The sequence below is a fragment of the Microchirus variegatus genome (assembly GCF_963457635.1).
Source record: "Microchirus variegatus genome assembly, chromosome: 3".
Lineage (NCBI taxonomy): Eukaryota > Metazoa > Chordata > Actinopteri > Pleuronectiformes > Soleidae > Microchirus > Microchirus variegatus.
Window position 1 is genome coordinate 24,275,197 of NC_139804.1, and position 23,756 is coordinate 24,298,952.

The window sequence follows — 23,756 nt, forward strand, 5'->3', positions numbered from 1 at the left end:
GAATTTACTCAAGTACATTTGAGAGGCAAATATTGTACTCCAATACATTTCTATCCATAACCATGAGTATCCATTACTTCTTCTTCTAAGAAAAAAAAAAACAAAAAAAAACTCCATGGTCAGATTTTGTTGAGAGACGAAACAATGGATGAAGACGCAGCAGGTCCATCCTGGGAATGTGCCAACCCGTGGCCCCACCTCGCCAGACTATTTCAAATTTCAAGTTAATGACAGTGTTTGCTTCAAGTGTTTGCTGTGTTTACCAAAACGAAACTTCATCAGCGCCAGTGATATTACACATTTATGTAAGCTGAGCATTTGTTTTTGTGTTCTTGAGTATATGCTGTGTGTTTAACACAGTCAGGTTCAAATGTGGATGCAAAAAATCCATTCAAACTCCAGCAGAGTCACAGCATTGTCATTGTGCTATTGCTTTGTGGGCAAGTGAGAAATGTTAAATAAAGCAACATGGTAAATATGTAAAAATGACTTGATTTTACTTTTAATTCCTCTTACATTCTACAAGGTATTAACATTAACATTTTCCATAACTCCATGTAATATGTTTCCATACTTAAATGTAAGCACTGTGGCAGTAGTAATGCAATATTTAGAGAATGTACTCTTTATACTCAAGTACTTTTAAAAACAAGTACTTCAGTACTTTTACTTAAGTAGACATCTGACTGCAGTACTTTCAGTTGTACTTGAGTAAAATTTAGCAAGGGGTATCTGTACTTTTACTTAAGTAATGAAGCTGTGTACTCTGTCTGCCTCTGGTGATCACAGATACATTTTAAAATTCTACACAATACCCCACTATCTTTCTTACAAAGTGAATTTATTCTTCATCCACCATTTGTGTCACTATATTTGTACAACTATTACTGCTGTTCATAAAAGAGGCATAGTTGAAATATGTTAATAAAAAAAATAAAAAAAACAGGGTTCCTGAACAACTTTGGATTCACCTTTTCATTCTTCAAGCACAAATTCTCCCCCATTTTCATCTCTCGCCGAAATGAATTCAACAATCGAACAACAGAAAAGAACAAATGTATTAAACAACTGCAGCACCACCCTAGTCACTGAACCATGGCAATGAATAAATGAATCCAAGTCTGCATTTGAAGATCCCTTCTTATATGCTTGTATTGTCTCTGTTCTTGCTTTAATTGTATGCTTCTCAATCGCACGACCTGTAAATTGTACAATTTAAAAGAACATTTGCTTCTGATCCGCAGTGCACGCTCTGTCCCCCAAACCCCCCCCACCCCCATGCCCGCCTTTGATGTTCTCTCTCTCTCTCTCTCTCCCTCCCTCTCTCCCTCTCTCTCGTTGAGCTGCTGTATTTGTGCTGCAGTCAGTGTGTGAGTCGCCGGTCTGGTCTGAGGCACCAGCAGCGCTGACATGGTGAACGGGAAACACACCAGCTCCAGCTCCAGTACCAGGTCCAGTTCCAGCTCCAGCTCCAGCTCTAGGTCCAGGTCCAGGTCCAGTTCCAGTACCAGGTCCAGGTCCAGGTCCAGGTGCAGCTCCTCACCTCTCACCGCTCTGCTTTGAACTCTTCCGAACTCACATTTTTGAGCACCTTGGTTCCATTTCGATCAGGTAAGAAGAGAGAGAGAGAGAGAGAGAGAGAGAGAGAGAGAGAGGAGCTGCTGCTCTTTATGACGCCTCACAGAATAAAGTTTATACAAGTTTGTCACGACTCATGTGGCAGTGGCGAACACTGCATGTATGTCGGTGTACAGTAACACAACAAACCTCACGTTATCGTTTCATAGCCCTTTGTGTCAACTTTGACCGACGACCATTTTCACTCGCTTTACGCGCATCCTCTCTGTAGTTGTATCACAGTTCAGTCAAACTATCACGTGTTGTTGAGACATTTATATTCGGCTGATGAGATTTTGAACCGAAAATCACCACATGACTTGAGTCTGCTGCAGAGAGTACACACAGTACACACAATACACACAGTACACACAGCCTGATGCTGTTCTAATCAGTGCCTCATAATCTACACCTGGTCTTCTACGATCGTTAATTGATTAATTGATTAATTGATTATCAATAGGCTACTGAATTGTGAATTATGTCATAATTCGGTTGAGTTCTGTGATTCCAGTTTGATAAATGTGAATATTGTCTGGTTGTGTTGTTCCTGTTGGACAGTAAAACCGATTATGTATAATTTGTGGACTAAACCAAACTTTGGATCATTTCTTCATTGTTTCTTCATTCATTTGGAAAATGGCCATTGTCATTTTTCACTGTCACGATGAGGATGAAACCACTAATCATTTAAATTATATATATATACATATAATCAAATTAAATATGAATATAATCAGCAGCAGCCATCTGTAATTAATGTTTAACTCATTAATGTTTAACTAACATGCCAGTGTGGTTTCCTGCCTCTGCTGCTGGTGAAAATAATCTCTAAATAAAATGTAAAAAAGAAATTAATTGAATGAAGTGAAACAAACACATTTTTTTCTTGAAGAATTGCTCACTGTGCCACTTACGTTTGTATAACAATAAACTCATTCTTTTACTCTTGTGTCCTTTTTCAGCGACAAGCATCAAGATCAAAATGGTGTGGATGCTCCAACACACCTTCTCTCTTTTACTAACGGTGCACGTCATTTATTCAACTCTGGTAAGTGATTCATTACACTAGATATCTTCTCAAAAATGTTAGTCCATCAAAACTCTCTCTCTCTCTCTGTGTGTGTGTGTGTGTGTGTGTGTGTGTGTGTGTGTGTGTGTGTGTGTGTGTGTGTGTGTGTGTGTAGTCTGGTGAGCTGCTGTTATCAGCCCAGTTTATACTGCTATCTCTCTAACTCAATTCTGCTGATATGAACTGTTTCTTTGTTGCTTTACATGAAACCCAAAAAAAGCTTCAATGTGCCTGTTAACAATTCTAAAAGTAACAGTCCGTTGTGGTCAGCTTCTGTCGCCTCATTATGTTAAAAGTGGACTAAGATGTTGCTTTTGCATGTTTTTCCCCAAACGACACACCTATACTTCTACTGTTCATGCAATGCAGTGGGATCTATGGCTATGCGAGTTACTCCTGATAAAAAGATTAAAATCAGCCAATATGGATTAATTATTTATTAACAAAATGTCAGTTTATTAAATATTTAGGTTTTCTCCTCAGTGAATGTTAAAGACACTGTAAACTGTGGTTTTTAACTTCTTTATGGACAGAAAACAGTGTGATTGCACAATTTTGACATTTATAAATATAATATCATATATAGCTATAGATCACCCTGATCATTTGACCTTTAATCCAATTCACTGTCCTGATTGATTGTATTAGCTGTCCAGATTCTTGTCTGGCTTTGATGATCCGTGTATTGTTGCTTTTGAGATAGATTCTGCTCTCAAAACTATGCAGTTTTTTCACATAAAGTATTTCCCCTTAACTCATCCCAGCAGCGTCAGACTTGTTTTTATGAAGAGAACAAAGAGGGAGTTGATCCCCTCAAACTAAAATAAGAGACATTACAGCACGACACACGGGTCTGGATTGAGCTCTGCTTTATCTGCTGTGGATAAATGCGGTGCGATGAAACGCAGGAATCTCTAACTCTGACTAAATGACTGTCCCTCTCAGATTCCTGTGAGTGCTGAGGAGGAGACCAGAGAATGCAGAGAGCAGGAGTACAAGGACCGTTTTGGGAACTGTAAACCCTGCAAGCAATGTGATGCAGGACAGGAGCTTTCAAAGGTTTGAAAAAAAACAAAAAAAACTTATTGGACTCAATCTGCCCTTTTTTTTTTTTTATCACGTCAGCTGTATAAACTGAATTTTTCTGCTTTACAGAGATTTTGCTAAAGTTCTGTGTACAACCATGTGCATTTCAACAGAACCACTAAAGGAAAAGCACAGTCACTTGTTTATTTAGAAAAAGGAAAGTTTAATCAACTGCAATTGGTTTTTATCAACTTCCTTATGCTAAAGAATGGATGTTTACTCTACAGTTGTACCAACAAAATACAACTGTAGAGTCCATGAAAATAATGGACATCACTGTTTAGAAAAGTGTATCTCGTCCAGTGAACCAACATTATTTATTACTTCCTCTCTTTCATGCAGGGAACAGCCAAGCTGTTATTAGCTTTTGTCGAACACCGACCCTTCTTTAATCAGTCACACCCATACTTTTGACCTTCTGCAGATGAATGGCTTCCATTGTTTTTCCCTGTTGCACCCTGTCCAACTTATTGTCTTCACTGTTTGTAGCCAGCCATGCCTAAGCTTGCTGCAGTCTCGGCGTGGAACAAAGTATTTTCCACCACCTTAGCCACAGGTTTTTGTGTGCTTTGTACAAACAGGCCTCTATTATAGTGTCAGTTAATGTTTGTAAGGAAAGGCTTTCCACTCTGGCAGAAGCGGTGTGCCTGCTTTTGCAGAGTGCATGCAGTAATGTAGAGACAAGTAAATACTTTTAACCAGATCAAACACTACACTGTAATACCCATTTAAATCAATAATCAGTGACTAAATATTTGTGTGTGCCAAAACACGACCGTAAAATGGATCAAAACATCTTTTAAAGTGAACACGCTCGTTAAAATAGGATTTATACAGATATTAAACTTAACTGGTGTACCTAATAAACAGAGTATAATACACCTCTTTTATTCTGCTATATGGAAAGGCACATTTAAACGTGCAAGTCCCGTTTCTGTATATGGGTTTAACCTGCGCTACATCTTTGATCACTGGTGAAAAAACATTGTAGCACCCTTGACATGTGTTGCACACATGCATTTAAGTCCAGTTGCCTTTAATCTCAGTGCACACAGACATGCACTCTGTGGTCAGTAATACGCTTCAGTAGTCCTCGTGTTCCTCTGCCAGCTCAACAGGCATGAATGCTGCTCGCCACCCTGGGGTCCTGGTTAATAATTGGCTGCCTCATTCTTTCTCTGAAGGTAGCGGGATGCCGGCTCACAGTGGAGACCCGGGCCTGCATTTAGAGAACATTTCCCACAGACACAACTTCTGATCTGAGTTCTGCGTAACCAAGACAATCTGTCCATATTCTGAAAAGGCAGGACTGAGCACTGGAAGGGCAGCAAACTGTTGGGAGTCCCTCTGTGCAGCTGCCATAGAGATCTCAGAGGAATGTGGCTCAGTTTGCCTCTGGAAGCCTCTCTGAGACAGATGGACAAACATCAATTAGCCTCTCTACACTAACTGTAACCAAAGGAACCACCCACACAGAGGGAATGGCCATTAAAAACAGTTATTGCCTTTATCTGTGCCATATTTCACTCACTCATTCATTCATTCATTCATTCATTCATAGTAAGCTGTATAGTCTTGCGTCGTGTCAAGCATGAAGGAGAAGCTCTGATTTTTACCTCCCCAGTGGCAAAAACAAGGGCACGTTACAGGAGTGTAACATTTCCTTCGGCCACACTTCCAGGGCAAAGGGCCTCTGGATGTTGTTGAGGAAAAAAGAGAGACACTGTTGTGAAGTTGTGAGAAGTGCATTGGCAGCAGAAAGGTCAAAGTCGTCGTGGTCACTTACATTATTCTTGTGTCTGAAGACACCACTCTTACTTTTTAAAGTGTAATAGAGCAAGAGAGACAAAGGGAGTATGAGTGTGCTTTGTACCTGTCAGAATTCTGCTTCTAGCTAACTTGCACTGTCACGGTGCTGTTTCATTACGAGATCAGATGGTTGGCTGCCCTCCGTGTGATTCCTTCCTAATCTCAAAAAGCGCCGCGCCTGAACATGCTTCAGGTCTCAGGCGGCTCGGCCCTTCTCTCCACTCCACACGTCTGTTATGGTTGGCAATCTCACACAAACTAGATCTGGAGATAGGATATGGGAAAGGGAAAAGTATTTGCTTTTCTTTGAAAGGTACATCAAAGTGAAATATAACATTTGAGCTACTGCTATTATCTGATTATTTCCAACACCTTTTATTGTCTTGAACTGTTTTATTATTGGCTACAGGTCTGACAATTTTCTACCCAAATGCTTTTCCTTATCTCATTCACTTCAGTGCTTGGCTCAAAATTTGATTGATTAAGTTGTTCCTGTAGAGAAACCAGCAGATGCATGGTCTAATAGAGAATTAGCTTTCCTCCATTGGTTTTTTTGCTATTTTTGTACCTTGCTGCTCACAGACAGTGTAGTGTTTTCAGGGAGGAGTTATCTTGCTGATGCTGGTGGCTGTTTTCTGTAGGTTATGATCAAAAGGGGCTTGTGTGTGGCTGTATGTTGTGTATGTGATCTGTCTTCTATAATAACTTCATGACTTCAGGGTCAAGTCCTTCTATTTAGCTGCTGAACTAGATGGTGCAGAGTGTCAGCACTCTGGAGCTTTGTTAGCAAAGATAAAAGGAAAAAGAAAGCCATTCTTAATGTTCTGTGTGGCCCGGATCAGAGGGACAGAAGTTGGCTTCATTTTCCTTTTGTTTCAGAGCTCTACTCTGACTGCCTTGTGTCTATGTAGCATCGGCCCCCATCCTGTCATGTGGTGCCCCACGGATAAAGCTTGTGCCAGTCTAGGGCTTAGTGAGCAAGAATTGTCCTTGGCCTCTTCCTTCATATAATGGAAGTGAACCAGAATGAATGTGAGGTACCTTGTGGCAGCCGGGTTTGCTGTACGTTCATAATGACCATCTCAGTGTCAGGGTTCAGTTTTCTTTCCTTTTTTTCATGAGAAAGGAAAACTGTTCATGTGGCCAAAGTGGCCGAATCTTCATAATGCCTTTCCCCTTTATGTCACTCATCAGACACTACTCCTCGGTTTCTCACTTTTTCTTTCCCCCTCCCCACCTCCACTTTTCCCTGCCCTGCCCTGCTGGAGAGCAAGGCCTTATATGGAGACTTCATAACAACAGCTGCAGTTCCAGACAGTCCACCTTGGGCCTGCATGACTTGCCCCAAAGGTTCAGTGTCAGGCTCACATGCATTTGGCTGGAAGGACTGAATTCCTCATCCTCAAGCTTGACTGTGTGGTGCCATCACAGGATCACAACTTTGCCTCTAAAATCTCTTTTAATTTCTTGCCAGCCAGCGTGCTTCCCCAAACCCAACCCCCATACCAGAGTCTTGTGCCCACATTCCAGCAGGCCTGCATGCCCAGGCAGTGAAACAGGACACGGGTGAAGACAGAAGAGAAGAGAGAAGAACTGTTTGAAGCTGACCTTCACATTAATGATATATGAGCAACCCCTCACCCCCGTCCTTGTCTTTCACCCTGGCTTTGGATTGCAGTGTAGGGACGCTGGACAACAGGGCAGCTGCTGAGAAGCTGATAATGAATGATCAATGCATGATGTCATGCCTACAGGGTCTTTTGAGTGTGTGGTGTACAGTAATATCAGATGTACCATAAATGTCACTTTGTCGCTGAGGTCACCAATCTTCTCACGTCATTTTAGAGGACGTGAAAGTGACAAAGATTATTTGGAGTAGAGACAAAGCAAGGCTCTCTGGGAACCAGCAACTGGAGTGATAGTTAATTTACACACTTTGTTGTTGTTGTTTCTTGTAATTAAGATATTACTTGCATGAGAAATAGAAACAACTAAAAATAGCAGGTGCCAATTTGCCTTAAAAAGTATTGGAGGTTTTGCAGTGTTATCCAGGGTTTTAGGAGAAATGTTTCAGTTTCATTCGAAGGATCACATTTTTGATGCGTTCTGTTTTGAGAGGCTCTCTTTATAATTAGCAGCGGCAGGTACCTTAAAAAATGCTGTTGTACATGGTGTGTACTACTGTCCCATGTGATATGTGCAGTGATTTAAAAAAAAAAAAAAAATCATGGGTGATTGTCTCAAGAAAGGTAATATTCAGAAAGAAAGAAAAGTATCCTTCCTTTTAAATAAAAATGGCAATACAAATTATATTGGCACTTAGAATTATGATACTATTGCATCGTGACAAAAGCTTATCACCCCAGCCCTAGTAACAGGATACATGCCTTTATTTCCAGTCAGAGGAAACTTGTCTTGTATTTCATAACCTCATATTTTGGAGATAAATAGTTCAGGTTGAGCATTAGATCACTCACACAGTAGTCCCAAGCTGTGCCTTTTAGGTGCACTTTCAAGTGACAAACACAAAAGAGTATTCAACTCATTTTCTTCATATACCTTTCTATAATCCTTGCCCCTTCCATAAGCATTTCCTTTGCTAGCTGGCCTCTCACTCAATGGGACACTCACTGAGTGCTTAGAGAGAGAGTTGCACAAAAACACAGCAATAAACTTGCAATAATACAACAGTGGGTGTTCTCCAGGGCCTTTATTATTCAAATGCCTGGCCTTTCTAGGTCTTGCAGCGGAAGGGCACTCATTCATACTGAGAGAGTCAGGGAGATTATTGCCAGTGTAAGATGGACTCTCAAAAGAGGCAGGCAATTGTTCTCCTCTGATCCTGTGAGCCAATATCATTCTTTAATTCCAGACCCCCAGTAGTCTACATCCAAGCCCTCCTTTCACCAGCTGCACATCATCCCAAACCACCGACCCCACCTCTTACCCGGTGTATTTCTCCTGTTAATCCTCCCAGGAATGTGGCTTTGGTTATGGAGAGGATGCCCGGTGTGTGCCCTGCCGGAGCAGTCGCTTCAAAGAGGACCGGAGCCTGCAGAAGTGCAAGCCCTGCTTGGACTGTGCACTCATCAACCGCTTCCAGAAGGGCAACTGCTCCACCACCAGCAATGCTGTGTGTGGCGACTGTCTGCCGGGGTGAGAGGAGAGATGTGTCTGCACCAAATACTTTGGTCATTTCTGAAAAAATTATTAATCTTAACAGAATAGTTTTGAAGAAGGGAAACATGTTACAACACACCAATACGAACGTGTTTGAAGCTCCTGTCTTCATGACAACTTTGAAGGTGAAAACATATAATTTTGTTTTTGTTTTTTTTTTCCTACAGATATTACAGAAAGACCAAATTAAGTGGTTTCCAAGACATGGAGTGTATACCCTGTGGGGACCCTCCGCCTCCGTATGAGCCTCACTGTAAGCAATTCTCATTTCTTTTACTTTTTCAAACAGTTGGCCAGACATCACTGACACATATTTTTAATGTCCTCATGAATACAGGGCATTCACCCCAGCCCACAATAAGTGACATTTTAAGATGAAACAACAAGGATACTGTTGTATAAAAGCAAATATCACCTACTAGCACAGTATTGAACTCCTTGCCAAACACTTCCAGAACCAAAACTCAAGCAGCAGTGCCACACAAAGCCTTTACACACACAACATGCCAGCACAAGGTCCTCAGCATAACCAGAACCACAGCCTTTATAGGGTGGAGCGAGCCATAGTTCATTCACTAAATCTCACTGAGCCAAGCTGCTATGCTATATGTGCAAACAAATGCTTGGATTTATAAACCGAGCAGTTCAAAAGCTGAAATGGATGCCATAATAGCAATAGTGGATTTGCCAACACTGGATTATACTAACTCGGAGCACATCACTCACTCTCAGCGATCAGTTTGGATTAAATGAGCAAACTTCCTTGGACAAAACCTCCATTGATATATTCAGACAAAACATATCTGAATACTGCTGTGCACGATTTTTGTTTCAGCACCAGATCAGGGAGTGTGCTGGTTCACGCACTGTAATTTATTACCTTTTGTACAGATCCATGATGCTTAAAGGAGGCAGGGAGTGTGTTACAATATGTTCACAAAGCCTGGCTCACATTCCAGTCAGCTACATATCCAATTAACTTCTGTTTTCCAGCCATTGTAAGTAGTTAAATACATCCTTATGATTTCAGGTTTCCTCATAAAACCAACAGGAGACTGAACTTATACCTTTGGTAATTGAGTGTGACTTCCTGATGGCAGAGGAGGCTTTTGGCAGCATGAAGATCAGAGCAGACCAGGCCAGTGTTCACACCGCCAGACTTAAAAAAATGTAGATGGTTCTGGGTCGCTGGACAATTTAGACACACTTGCTCACATGCAATAATTGTAAAAAAATATCACGATTTCATCAGACATCTACTGTTGATAATCTTTTCATACATTCCCGTTTGTGTAATGAACACTAGCCATGGGAGCACTGGCCTCCTTCTGTCAGCTCATTTTTCCATCTGTGCAGCTTCCCGTTTTGAAACAAAATGGCCATTGTGTCTGAGAACATAGCTGGTAGTTGGCTCGTCCACGACTCTCAGTGGAGCATTTCCAAATGTTTGAAAGTCTTGCTCCCTCTCTCTGGTGTTATCTTGAGGACGGTGGTGAAAACTTAAAGGGCAGATCATTCTAATAGGCCACACTGGCCTGGGGCAACGGCTGCAGCTGTGCTGGGGAGGCAGATGCAGTCTGGGGTGGACTGTAAATCTTAAACAGCCCCTCCTTCCTCCTCCCCCTGTCCCCTAGTGGCTTTTTGGAGTGTAGTAAAAATGAGATTGTGTTTTATGGATTCCTTTAGCTTCTCTAATGTGTTTCATCTGCTGGAGTTTTTCACTGTCTAACACATACAGGCATGTAAAGATATATTCACTCAAAGAATCCAACAGGCTTTTTGTAATTTATTCCTCTGTTTCCTCCCAGATTTACACAGAAGTTAGACTGCTGTTTTATCTTCTGTGTCAGCATGAAGAGAAACAGTGGTGTAGTTTTGAAGTTCAGCAATAACACATCAGCTATTTCTGAAATCCCAGCTTTAAAGTGAACAGCTTTATATGCTACTGGTAGGAAACATGATCCGACAACTCTCTTTCCCCCCGATAACCTCAGCTCTCCCTCTGATGTGCATGCTCGCAGACTTCAAAGCTGCATGTGATCAGCTCTCACCACAGATGACACGAAACATACCAGGAAATATTCTTCGCTGCATTTGTCGGCCAGCTGCTTCAACCAAAACCTTTTCGTTTTAAAAAAGCACATTCTCTGAAGTCACAGCAGTTAAAGTAATGGTCTCTGCTGACTGTCAAACACTTTATCCACACTATTCTTATGTTTTTATATACAGTTTAACTTAGGGAAAATGCTCAATCTACAACCGTATACAAACAGCTCCTTAAACTGCTTTGCATTTGAATAGATTGCATCTGGAGAAGCGAAGCCGAACCGGGCGTCAGTTGCAAAGCACTTACAGTATAAGAAGAAACATAATTTTTTAAAGAATATGCTAATCTGAGTCATTATCATTCACCATTGAATCTCTAATGTCTGTTGCATACTTCAATCATAATCTTATTCCCATACGAACTATTTGCACTCAGTTTCTAGCTATCATATCCCTGTGTCTCTTTAACCAGTCATCTCATTGTCTTTTTTTAAAGTTGTTGAATCTCTTTGCTGTGCTCCACTGTCACTGTCATGTGCACTAATTTCCATTAACCATTGTAAGCTGCTAAAACTCCTTATTCCAGTTGTTCTCGTTGGCAAGTGCATCTTGTTGCACTGCTTGCACGTCTTTGTGTTTTGCCATTCTAACTAAAAACACAAAACAGAGACTACTTATTTTGTTTTATTTACAGTTCCGGGTAAAATAGTGCCAATTTCTGCTAAAGAGCCTTTTAAAATGGTTTGTAGAGACCAAAGTCAAAGAGGTGTAAAGAAGTGCTTCTTTTATTTGGAGTATGTGGACCTCCACAAAGTCAATAGGTAGCGAGTCTGTGAAAGGCTGTGGTTTATTGGTGTGGTTTGTGTGAAGATAATATCAGCAGGTGAGCTCACTTCAATGGCTCAGTGTTTATCTGTGTTTGCTGCAGCTGCTGGGCCTCTGACAACAGACTGCCTTTGTGTTGTAGGAGCGATGATGCTCACCTCGGATCAGTTCAATTTGACCCTGACAATGAAAACAAAATATAAACACGACAGGTAGACATTCCTGTAACTGTGTACACTACTTAGAATATAAAGCGTGATGGTTTTACGCCATAACAATATAAGAAAATATAGTTTTAACTAGTATAATCTGTTTAATATACAACAGATTATTATTGTTATTGAGAGAAGGCTTTTGTTTGTGTCAACATTTATTGTACATATGTGACATGTTTGTGGATTACATTACAGATTCAATTAAAACTTAAATTAAACTGCATGTTGTGACATTTCTAAAATCTGGCACTGTAATAGCAATATTAGAGGGAATATAGTATTTACGTCCTGTAAATCAGTGCTTATATCAAAATGCTCCTCCGTTGTGCCTTCGAGGTCAGACAAAGTTTTCAGTGCTGTTTTGAGTTTTTCTTTTTTTCCCCATGACAAGGAATGTTAAAATACCCCCATCCCCTATCATGGATGAATAAAACAACTTCCCAAAGAGTAAGTAATGTTTACATTGCGTAACAAAGAGCTCTTAGATGTGAAAAGGTTGAAATCAGTCGCTGTGATTAATGCACTGAAAAGCAAACAGCAGTACCTGGTGGAAAAAAAAAATCTCAAACAAAATCATTCACCTTATTGATAAAACTTTCTCTCAGCACGTGTTCACAGTGTCGTCATACCATATACTTTCACTGTTTTTCTGTATTTAACAGCAAGATTATGTTTTTTTTTTTTTAAACTTTTTATTTAGCATTTTCAGTTTAAGAGAAAAACAAGTTAACAACAAACATGGGGGCTCTTCAGTTAAAAGTCCTATATATAGTGTCCAGTGATATTACTTGTTAGTGTGTAGCGTCCTCAATTGTTTTGATAAAAGCAGTCCATTTCTCCCATTTCCTGGGAAAAATTGTTCCTCTTGATCGGAGAGAGAAAGTCATCTTTTCCATGAAGCACATTTCCTTCACTTTGTCCATCCATTGGTTAATGCTTGGAGACTCAGATTTATACCAGTATTTTGTTATAACTTTTTTACAAGCCATCAGCAGTATTTTACACAGATACCGATCTTTTTTTTCAACCACATTTTCATTAAAGACACAGAAATAGAGGACCATCACATTATTAGGAATTGTGTATCCCAAGATCTTTGCCACAGTGGTACTTACACAACTCCAAAAGGTTTGAATTTTTGGACATAGCCAAAATATATGGGAGTGATCTGCGTTCATGTTTCCGCACTGCCTCCAGCACTGTTCTTGAGATTGAGAGAATTTGCTTTTTATATGAGGTGTAATGAAAAAACGAATCAAGTTCTTCCATCCAAATATTTTCCATTTCTTCGAACTCGTAGATGAATGCTGTGCACTCCACATAGAACGCCACTCCTCCTCTGATATTTCCATGTTTAGTTCTTTCTCCCATTTTGCTTTAATGTATCCTGTGTTGATCCCTTTCTGCTTCTGAAGACCTTGATAAATGTTAGATATTATTTTCCTATTCTTCTTTTTATAGGCTACAGTCAGAGTATCCACCACTGCATTGCCCTCTTTGGACAATGTTGGTTTGATTCTTTTCTCGTAAAAATCTCTTAATTGCAGGTAACGGAAAAAATCCTTGTTTTCCAGTCCAAATTCCTTCTGTAGCTCACTGAAACTTTTTAAGAGCCCTCTGTGAGTTATTGTGCATACTGCTGTAATGCCCCTGTCACACCATCGCCTGAATCCAGCATCACTGATTCCTGGTTCGAATCTGGGGTCTAGAGCAGGCCAAATTAATAATTTGATGTCTCCCTCCATATTGTATTCCTTAACCATCTTGCTCCAGATAGCCAATGTTTGTTTAATAATTTCATTATTGCTTTGTTGAGCCAATTTGTTTCCTATGTCCCCTAGTATTGCCTGAATCTGGAAACTTTCCATCTTGGCCTCTATGTCTTTCCATCTTGCCTGATATAGGGGGCAGCATGTAGAAACCAGGAACTTTACTTGAGCTGCGTAGAAGTACTGTTTCAGATTAGGCAAGGATAGTCCCCCCTCTTCTTTTGGTAGTTGAAGTGTCTTATACCTGATCCTCGGTCTCTTTCCGGCCCAGATAAATCTAGATATAAGTTTATCCCAGTGTCTAAATTGTGTTTCTGGAATCATCTGTGGGATGGACTGGAAAACATATAACAGTCTCGGTACCACATTCATTTTTATTGCCTCGATACGTGTCTCAAAGTCCATGTTAAAAGCAGACCATCGCCCGATATCTGTCTTGATATTATTGTTAATGTTCTTGTAATTAATTTCAAATGTTTTAATGTGGTCTTTTGCCAATACCACACCCAGGTATTTGATAACTTTGGAGTTCCATTTTATTTCATATTTTTCTCTAATTTCTCGGCCTGGGGTATAATTCAGCGTAAGAATTTGTGTTTTTGCAAGGTTTAATTTATAGCCTGAGTATTTACCATAATCTTCTAATATCGACATCAGATTAGGAAATGTCCTATCTGGGTCTTGAAGGGCCACAATAACATCATCAGCAAAGAGCCCTATCCGATGCTCCTGCTGTCCTATATGGATACCTTTTAGGTTAGTACTTTGTCTGATCAATTGTGCCAGCGGCTCAATAAATATAGCAAACAGGGTGGGGCTAAAACAACATCCTTGGCGAGTTCCTCGCTGTAAAATAAATCTGTCAGTTAGGTGTCCATTAATTTTTATCCTCGCTGTTGGTTCTTGATAGAGGCCCTGGATACATTGTATAATTTGTTCATGAATCCCTAGTTTTCCCAAAACCTGATACAGAAATCTCCAATTGACACAGTCAAAGGCCTTTTCTGCATCAAGGCTCACTAGTACTGCTCTCAGGCCCTGTCTTTGGATCTGATCTATCATGTGGAGAATACGTCTAATGTTATCTTGAGTCTGCCTGCCTGTAATAAAACCTGACTGATCTTCATCTACCAAGTCTGACATAAAATTTTCAAATCTTTTGGAAATTATTGAAGTAAAAATCTTATAATCCACATTTAGGATTGAAATAGGTCTATAGGATTCACAAAGTTCTTTATTTTTACCTTGCTTTGGAATGACTGAAATTATGGCCTCTTTCCAAGAAGGGGGCAGTTTGCCCTCTGTCAGAGTCTGATTGAAGGAATTCAGAAGTAACTGAGTTAATTCCTCCTTAAATGTTTTATACCACTCACTAGGGAATCCGTCACTACCTGGCGTTTTGTTTGATTTCAACCTACTAATTGCGGCATCTAGTTCTTTCTTCGTGATGCTGGAGATTAATTTTATATTTTGCTCTTTTCCAATAGCAGGCAAGTCCAAAGAATCAAGGAATTCTTTCATTTCGCACTCTGTTTTTGCTCTGGGTTGGGTATACAGGGCTTCATAATAATCTTTAAAAACCCTTTCTATTTCTTCAGGCTTAAATAGTAATCGTTTCGTTACAGGGTCGCTAATCTTGTGTATAGTGTGAGAAGCTTGCTGGACCTTAAGTCTTCTTGCCAAATATTTTGTTGCTTTAGATCCAGATTCATAATAGGTCTGCTTAGTGAATCTTAGTTTTTTCTCTACCTCTTGACTTAGGATGTCGTCTATCTGACGTCTCACATTGATTATTTGTTGTAAAGCCGGATCATCTTTTTTATTTTTATTTTTATGTTGCTGTTCCAGTATTATTAATTGTTTAACTAATTTCTTATAATCTTCCTCTCTAGTCTTTTTTTGGTAAGCTGCCCTCGCTATTAACCTCCCTCTCATTACAGCTTTTACCGTGTCCCAGAGTATGGTAGGATCCACTGGGCTGTCCAAGTTATCCTCTATGCAGCATTTAATTTCTTTCTTAACCTCCTCCTGTGTTTTCTGGTTATTCAGCATACCAACATTTAATCTCCATAGTGTATTTTTATTTCTCCTAGTCAGGTGGATATTGAGGTAAGTAATACTGTGATCAGATAAGTCAGTTACCCCTATTTTACATTCCTCTACTCTATATCGGTCAATTGTGTTCATAAAAAAATAATCTATTCTGGAGTACACAGAGTGTGGAGCAGAATAGTGTGTGTAGTCCTTCTCTAATGGATGGAGCTCTCTCCAAACATCGAACATCCCCAATTCAGCTAGAGAGGTGCTGACAAGTTTCGATAGATGAGTCTTAGTTCTCTTGCTATTATTTGTGTCCAGTTTAGCATTCAAAATCATGTTGAAATCCCCCGCGCATATTAGAATTCCTTCATTTTCCTGGGCTATGATCTCAAACAGTAATTTCAAAAACATTCTATCAGAGTTAGGTGGCACATAGACATTGACCAGAGTAACTAAATGATTATCCAATTTCCCTTTTGCTATTACATATCTCCCTTCTTTGTCATTTATTTCTTTGATGAGTTCAAAATTGACAGAGTTGGAAATTAATATGGCGACTCCTCTCTTTGGACCTTTCTTAAATGAACTGGAAAAGATATTTTTAAATCCAAATTTCCTCATTTTGTCATGTTCTTGTTGAGTTAGATGTGTTTCTTGTAAGTATATAACTTGCATTTTTTCTTTCTTAATTTTTGCCATTACTTTTCCTCTTTTAATCACATTGTTTAAGCCATTCACATTTAAGGACGCTATTCTCACGTTATTACTCTGCATCACTTATAAGGATAAAGACAAAAGAAAAACATCAGTAGCCCCACAAACAATGCCAAAACGGTGGCATGGAACGAACATATTAAATATAACAGGTGAACTTCCAAACAGTTGAGGACGTTTCTGTCCTCCCACAATCTGATCCCGTTGGTGGATCTAGGGAAAACCCCCTTAGGTGAAGAGGGGCCTAACTTAGAAATGACAGGGCCTACAGTGAGGGTTATAGTCATTCTAAATGAGTCCAACGTTACAACTTAGAAAAGAAAATTAAGCAGCCCAGACCTCAGATAGTAATTTTCCTTTTAGCATGGGAATAGCAGAATAACCATAATTTTGACAACTAGAAACACAAATTATATCAGAACATTCCTACCGGTTTTGCTTCATTTTATAATCATTAATCCTTAGATAAATTATCTTCGGAACTCTTTCAGCTTTTCCTTGACTCGTACGGCTGCTGATGGGTAGTTCCTCCGGGATCCCTCACTACGCTGCCACTCCACGGCTGAGCGGAGCCGTGACTCCAGCCCGGCCGCCGCCGCGGTCGTCGGTGTCGCCGATGTCTTCTCCGCGAGTCCGCGTCTCTCCAATTCCTGCTTAACCTCCCCGGCGCTGTTGTATACTCGAGTTCCCGTCTCCCAATGGATCCTCATCTTGGTGAACGGCGTCTGGAACCGGACGCCTTTCTCCTTCAATATTCTTTTAGCGGCATTATACTCCTTTCTCTTCTGCACAACCTCTGTCGCGTAATCGTGGTCGAATGACAGGACCTTGTTCCCCAGCTGTATTTTCTTTCTCCATGCCTCTCTCAGGACTCTCTCTTTAGTAGAGAATTCCAGAAAGTTCACAATGATGGGTCTCGGGTGGGTTCCGTCGGCAGGTTTCTGTGCGAGTGACCGATGCGCTCTTTGAATTTTGAGATTAAAATCTTCCGGCAGTTGGAGTTCACGTCGGAGCAGGTCTTGAACAAACTTGGCCGCAGACTCGCCCTCTTCTTCCTCTGTAACTCCGTAGATACGGAGATTATTTCTCCTCGATCTTGATTCCAGATCAGTTAACTTATCCTGCAGGGATTTTTGTTCTTGCAGTGAGATAATAAGAGCGTTGTTAGCTTCCTGTGCCCAATGTTCCAGCTTTTCAATCCGCGACTCAGCCTCGTTGATTTTGCCGCTCTGTAGTTGCTGCTCAGTGGCGACATTAGTAAGTTGTCGACTTATATCCTGTTTGAAAACATCCAAGTCCTTTTTCACGTCGCTCCTCAATGTTTCGCCAAATGAGCAAAGGGCTTCTTTTAATTCTGTTTTTAAATCTCTTATCTCCTTGCTGATAATTTCAAGATCTGACCCGTCTGTCTTACTTGCAGCGAGGTGTGTTGTGTCATGGCCGCCGTCTTCTTCAATTTCACGGTTAGCTAGCGGTTCCTCCATTTCGTCTGTCGTCGTGTTTTTAGTCTGAGCGAGTCGAATTTTCCTTCCCATTGCAGCTTTTCCCCGGTCACATTACAGTCGGTGTGATTACAAGCTTTAGTTATTCGAGTTTTCGGGGAGTTTTACGCTTAACTATCGAGAGCTCTGATGTCACGCAGCCTACCGCTCCATGCGCCTTCCCGGAAGTCAACAGCAAGATTATGTTTGACTACGGATACAGTTTTTATGATGCATACGAATGCCTCAGAGAAAAGTCAATCAGTATTAAAAATTTTTTTACAAAAGCCTCAGAGCTGAGGTCGTCAGGTGGGACTCACAGCTTTACCTGCTGACATTTCACTGCTCCCTGCTCTTTTCATGAGCTCTCACTTATCACACGGAGTGTCTGGAAAAGTCAAGAACTCCTCCCTCATGTTTCCCGTAATGAATAGCTGCAGAGAAAAAAGAAAGAAAATCCAACAAACCTAACAGAGAAACCAGTAGAATCCAAGTATATCTTCCTTGGGTCTAAATCTACAGATATTATTTTTTAGTCCTTCACTTCTTCTTCTTTTCTTTTTTTTTAAATAACACTGCTCACAGGCAAACAGACAAACAAACCTGGCCAGAAACATAACATTCTTGGCACACGCGAAGAGAACAAATGCCTTCCTTGTTTCTGTTGACAAATTTACTGATGAAGCTCAAATTAAAAACCCACAATCACTCCTTAATTTCAAATTAACAATAGACAGAATGGCACATGATTTATCATGGGGTTCAGGGTGAGTCACCACAGAATGAATATTTGTTTCATCAGGTTGCCATGACACCGTGTGTTGTCTTACCAGATGCGCAAATAAGCAGCTGTCTGCACACACATTCACACCTCGGTTTTCGAAAACATATTGATAACTTGTTCATGTCTGTATGAAGGTTCTTGTTCAGTTTGACAGTGATAGAAAGTTCCAGTCATGCTTTTAATTTAGCTGCTTTTAGTTTACATTTGGATAACAGATTGTGCCTTTATCTTTGATGAGTGTCTGAAAGGATAATTACACGGAGCAGAAGCCAAATATTTCAAGCGACTGCGCCAATTCATCTGTTTTATATCGTGACGTTGAGGGTTGAGCTGCACCAAACCCGTGTGATGTCCTGCATTTGTGGAGACTTGTATGAGCAGCATTTTTTGGGGCCAAAAGTTTTAATATGAGAGAAACAACAACACAGAGGAGCATTAATACAGTCCTTCATTTCAAAAACGTCTCATTTGTCTCATATTACCTGAGTGTGATTGGTTGAGGAGTGTCGGATAACATTAAATACATGCACCACATCATTTGTTATTAACCTGTTCTTTTCATAACTGCACTTCATCAGAGAAATGTGTTGAAGGTGCGTTTTCATCATAATCATACTGTGTGTTCATGATCCTCCACAGGCAGTGGACGTGTGAACCTGGTGCCGCTGCCTGTGGTAGTGACCAGCCCACGGGACATGGCCCTGGCTGCGGTCATCTGCAGCGCTCTGGCCACTGTGCTGCTGGCCCTGCTGGTCCTGTGTGTCATCTACTGCAAGAGGCAGCTGCTGGAGAAGAAGCCCAGTGGTGAGTCACAACACACACACAGGCACACACATCATAACATAACATTTAAATCTGTAAAAGATGCTTGAAAAGTTTTGAGAACTGCAGAGCTGAGACTTTGTGTATTCAAACAGTGGATGCAGAAGCTCAAAGGAGCTTTTCACATTTTAGGGCCAGAAAGACTTTCTTCAAAGTCAAGCTTTTTCTTTTCTTTTCTGCTGTCCAGGTCTGCATGTGTCTCTATGCAGCAAGAACTGACCTAAAGAATGTACTATGATCAAGACATGTTTCTAAAATGCTCACACTTGTACCAGTGGTTCTCTAATGAGGGCCTATATAAAACGGGCACGGGTGCAGCACCTGTTCATGGTCTGGTTTTAAACTGATATCTCTTGTATTTCTTATCCAAACAAATTGAAAGTCGACACTGGAAACACTGGTGCCCGCAGTAAGTCACCTGCAAAGTTTGAAGCCTGTCAACGGATGTTCCTCGTATTTATACAGTAAATACTGTAGTGTGCAAAAGTGTCATGGCACCAGCAGCTTTGTTGTTTATGTGTTTGTCAAATTCTGTGATCATTGTCATTTCGTCTGGAATGATGTGACTGAAATATGGTCTATTTATTAGTAAACTTAAAAGGCATGGTTACTTGCTGTTACACTAAATACTCGTAGAAGCTATTTTCTTCAGAAAAGATAGTTATTTTAATACATGTTTTCCCACATACACATGTTTTGGATAGAGTATATAGCTGTTAACCAAGTTTTGAGGAAATAATTGACAGATTAATCAACAATGAGAATAATCATTAGTTGCAGCCTGAGTGTGGATAATTTCCACAGAAGTTGCTGTTGTGCCTTAATTATTTCCTATCTTAATTCAATTTACATTGACTTGAGAGCATTATTTATTGATTTCACCTTTAGATTTAGTGATATTGTCTCTCAAAACTCTGCTCTTGCACTCAAATTTGCTCTGCTTGTGCTCAAACTGTGTGCTCGCACTCGCTTAAGCTCGAGCTCTTCTTCTTGCGCTCAGGAAACTTGTGCTCGCTGCAGATCTCTGCTCTGCTCTCTGATGTTTTGTGCATCAACGTTGTCAACCAATAGAAGGGCAGCTAGTGTTGACCTATCAGATTGTCCCTGCTTCTTTGCGGGTGTGTTCGCTGTACATCAAGGAGCGTTGCATACAGGCCATACTATTATGTATGGACAACCCCCATACATAATAAACAAAAATCAGAACCTCAGTCTTTAACCACATTATTATAAATGGAAAACAGTGAAGATAGGACTGTGCTTTGCCTGTAGTTTTAAAGCGGTGAGTGCTGTGGTAAATCTGAATATATGTAGACGATACAAAAAAAACAAAACTGGATGAGCACGATTTCATTATTGTCGACTACGCAAACAGAGCCATTTCATCTGTCAGTTGTGATCTTCACTTTTAAGCCTTATTAAAGCCTGGTGTAGCATATTTGTGGTAACTTGTATAATGATCATCATTCCTGAAGCCAAAACTGTTTAAGTATGTGAAATATCCCCGGGCAAACAGTTAATGACATCATGTTTGCCCGGTAAGATCACCTGAAACAAAGAGCATGGTACAGATTACCAATGCAGAGCCAGCTCTGTGTGTTATTTACTCTACTCTTTACACTTTTTTTCCTTTTTTTTAAGCGGTGTACTGTGAATGAGTAAAAAAAAATCCGTATTAGTAGTTCCACTTAGTCCAAACACGCACCCCACCCTTCACCCAAGCTGCTTCATAACGCTAACACAGTGGCTTTTAAATTACACTAAAGAATTTTAATCGGCCTCGTGAGGCATTTCCAAACAAATTCAAGCGCATGTGCGTTAAGTCAGCTCTAAAGAGGAAGATCATCAACCTGCGTACCTGTGCAGTTCAGTATATTAGTGTTTTGTTTTTACAGGAAATTCAGACATGATGTCAGCATCAGTGAAGCTGTTCTCACAGCTCTCTCTCCTGCACTTGTCTTTTTAATATCAAAGTTGTTCTGCTGCTGTAGGCCTGTTGTAAGTCTCTGACCGTCCCATAAATGTTCCCTCAGCAGCGTCTCTGAGGTCCCAGGACTGTCCGTACAGTGGGGCAGAGCTGTCCTGCCTGGACCCTCGCTGGTTACATGACTTTCCCCAGAGACCCTGCTGCCAGTGTCACCTGGGCCCCGGACACACAAATGGTACGGTGTCAAGCAGTTGACATTAATTCACACTAACTGCTCATAAAGCAACAAGACAATATTTACAAGTAGGGCTAAGCATTACATTCTGAATTAAGTAGTTTATCCTCATACTGTCCTAACATTGCTTTATCACATTTACTTTTGTGTTTTGTTCAGGTCCAGTCCACCTGATCCCATCACTGTGCTGTGATGAGAGGTGCAGTCTGGGCCGTTGCCAGGACAACAGTCCCTTCCATTCCCAGATGAGTCTCAGTGACGGGTGAGAACACATTTTGCAGCACGATTTATGAACAAGAAAGAAATGTAAAGCTCTTATTCTACAAAAAAGCAGTGGTTGTTGAACTCAATGACACGTGGCACATTCTTGGTGACTTCAAAATGAATGTCAAGCTGTGTTTTGCCCGTTAAGTGCTCTTAATGTGACGATGTAGCACTATGAACTGAAACTTTTGCTCTGCGTATATAGTAACTTAATACAGCACTGTACAGATACTCAACACCATTTTATCTCATGTCCAGTGTCATCTGTAACTGGTCAAGCTGTTTCATGCCAGTGTTTAAGGAATGGAATGCTGCCTTTTATTGATTGTTTTGTCATCATCTTTTATTCCGTTAAAATTCAGCACACCCCGTATAAAAATGGTCCATGGACCAGATCTGGCCCTGGGGCCGGATGTTGCCCACCTTCTTTGGGGCTAGTGTTCTCATTTCCATTGCTACTAACGGTGGTGTAGACATAGTCTAATGTGGCTAATACTACTCTGAGGTGTTGAGAACAAACAGAGCCATCTAATATACATATGAAACACTACAGGGTGTGGATGTCAACAGATATTTATGGTGATAATAACTGCAGCTCCCTTCATTCCACTCCCTCAGAAACCTGGATGAGGAAGACACCCAGGTGCAGCATGGAGGACAATCAGAGTTTGACAGCGTAGCAGTTGGTGGGACAACAGCGAGCTCAGAGCCTGCAGAGTGTTTGGCAATGCCTCAGTGCGACACAGGATCTACAGGGAGACCAGAGGTGGAGGAGGATTGTGAGGGAGGAGAGGAAGTGGACGGGTGCACATCAGAGGAGAACTCACCTGAGATGACCAGACAGAGCTTCAGTGAAGCTGTGACAGATGCACTTCTTCACAAACAACAGCACCCATCAACTCAGTTAGGTGAGTCTCTTAGTCCTGAAGTCGTGTCTCAAGCTGTAAATCAGTTTTACTCAAATGTTTACCTTGACGCATGAAGGTGCTCCCTCCCTTGGCATTTCAGTTTTGCTGCCACAGAGAAAAACTGCTTAATGATCCTCAGTGTTCTCTATGATCAAGTACCAAATCACCCGATCTGTCCCACACAGTTTTACTCATTCCTATACAGACATTGAGGGACTGTAAAACAAAACCCATCTTCTCAAACTACGGCATACTGTTTTTCCTGCGAAAGACACCCAAGTCGTCATCTTGGATGTCCTTTTTATGGACTGGGACATTGCTGCGTGAGTGTGTGTCCATGAAGAGCAGCTGTTAAAAGAAACAGGAGATAGCACAAGTTCTTTGATGTGGACAACACTATCCTGTTATAAGTCGGCTGCTGCTCAGCTCTGGGCAGATACATTACTAATCACAGCGTGTGTGGGTTCCTCTTCCTGCTCTTTCCAGGATGACATGGACTTCTTTGGCTCCTGTTCCACCCTTGAACCAGCCTGGACTTAACAACAGCCGCATCCAGATCCCGTTTCAGATATCACACGCACGCACACACATACACATACACACACACAGAATGTGAACTCACATGCCCCAGAAGGTGAAACTGAATGAAGTTCAAACGTCGAGGAGTATTGACTAACATGGAGCATAGTGAAACAAACAAAAAAAAGAGCCTCGGCTCCGTCTTGAAAGCGTCTCAAATCTTCACATGTAGGAGGACAAACTGTAACCACTGATCAGCTGATCGACAGCTGGTTTTATGAAGCTTTTGTAGGTAACAGTTGTGAAATTTGAGGTGTGAAGAAAAGTGATTATGTTGCACATTGAAGACAATCTTAATAACACAGAGCAAGTTACGATGAGGAATGTTAAATATGTTGTAGATACTGTACAATAGTAAATAGGTCAATATTTTTGTAACATAG

General features: G+C 40.8%; 1 protein-coding gene across 2 annotated transcripts; it reads left to right on the forward strand.

The window, feature by feature from the left end:
- Nucleotides 1-1,397: 1,397 nt before the first annotated feature.
- On the forward strand, nucleotides 1,398-23,750 carry LOC310924298 (tumor necrosis factor receptor superfamily member 19-like). 2 transcript variants are annotated; one of them, XM_083885993.1, is made up of 10 exons: nucleotides 1,398-1,611; nucleotides 2,583-2,668; nucleotides 3,635-3,748; nucleotides 8,562-8,740; nucleotides 8,932-9,017; nucleotides 19,278-19,442; nucleotides 21,494-21,622; nucleotides 21,782-21,884; nucleotides 22,505-22,794; nucleotides 23,281-23,750. In XM_083885993.1, exons 2-10 carry the CDS (start codon nucleotides 2,603-2,605, stop codon nucleotides 23,283-23,285), a joined length of 1,137 nt encoding a protein of 378 aa, XP_083742119.1. In that variant the 5' UTR covers nucleotides 1,398-1,611; nucleotides 2,583-2,602; the 3' UTR covers nucleotides 23,286-23,750. The 2 variants fall into 2 exon arrangements, with proteins under 2 accessions (XP_083742119.1, XP_083742120.1); XM_083885994.1 differs by having other exon boundaries at nucleotides 21,497-21,622.
- Nucleotides 23,751-23,756: the final 6 nt, after the last annotated feature.

Excerpts from the sequence above, each read along its gene's own strand:
- LOC310924298 (XM_083885993.1), top strand. The coding sequence starts at position 2,603 with ATGGTGTGGATGCTCCAACACACCTTCTCTCTTTTACTAACGGTGCAC. Across the intron at positions 3,749-8,561 it reads CAGGACAGGAGCTTTCAAAG|GAATGTGGCTTTGGTTATGG; the intron begins GTTTGAAAAAAA and ends TAATCCTCCCAG. Across the intron at positions 21,885-22,504 it reads CAGATGAGTCTCAGTGACGG|AAACCTGGATGAGGAAGACA; the intron begins GTGAGAACACAT and ends CCACTCCCTCAG.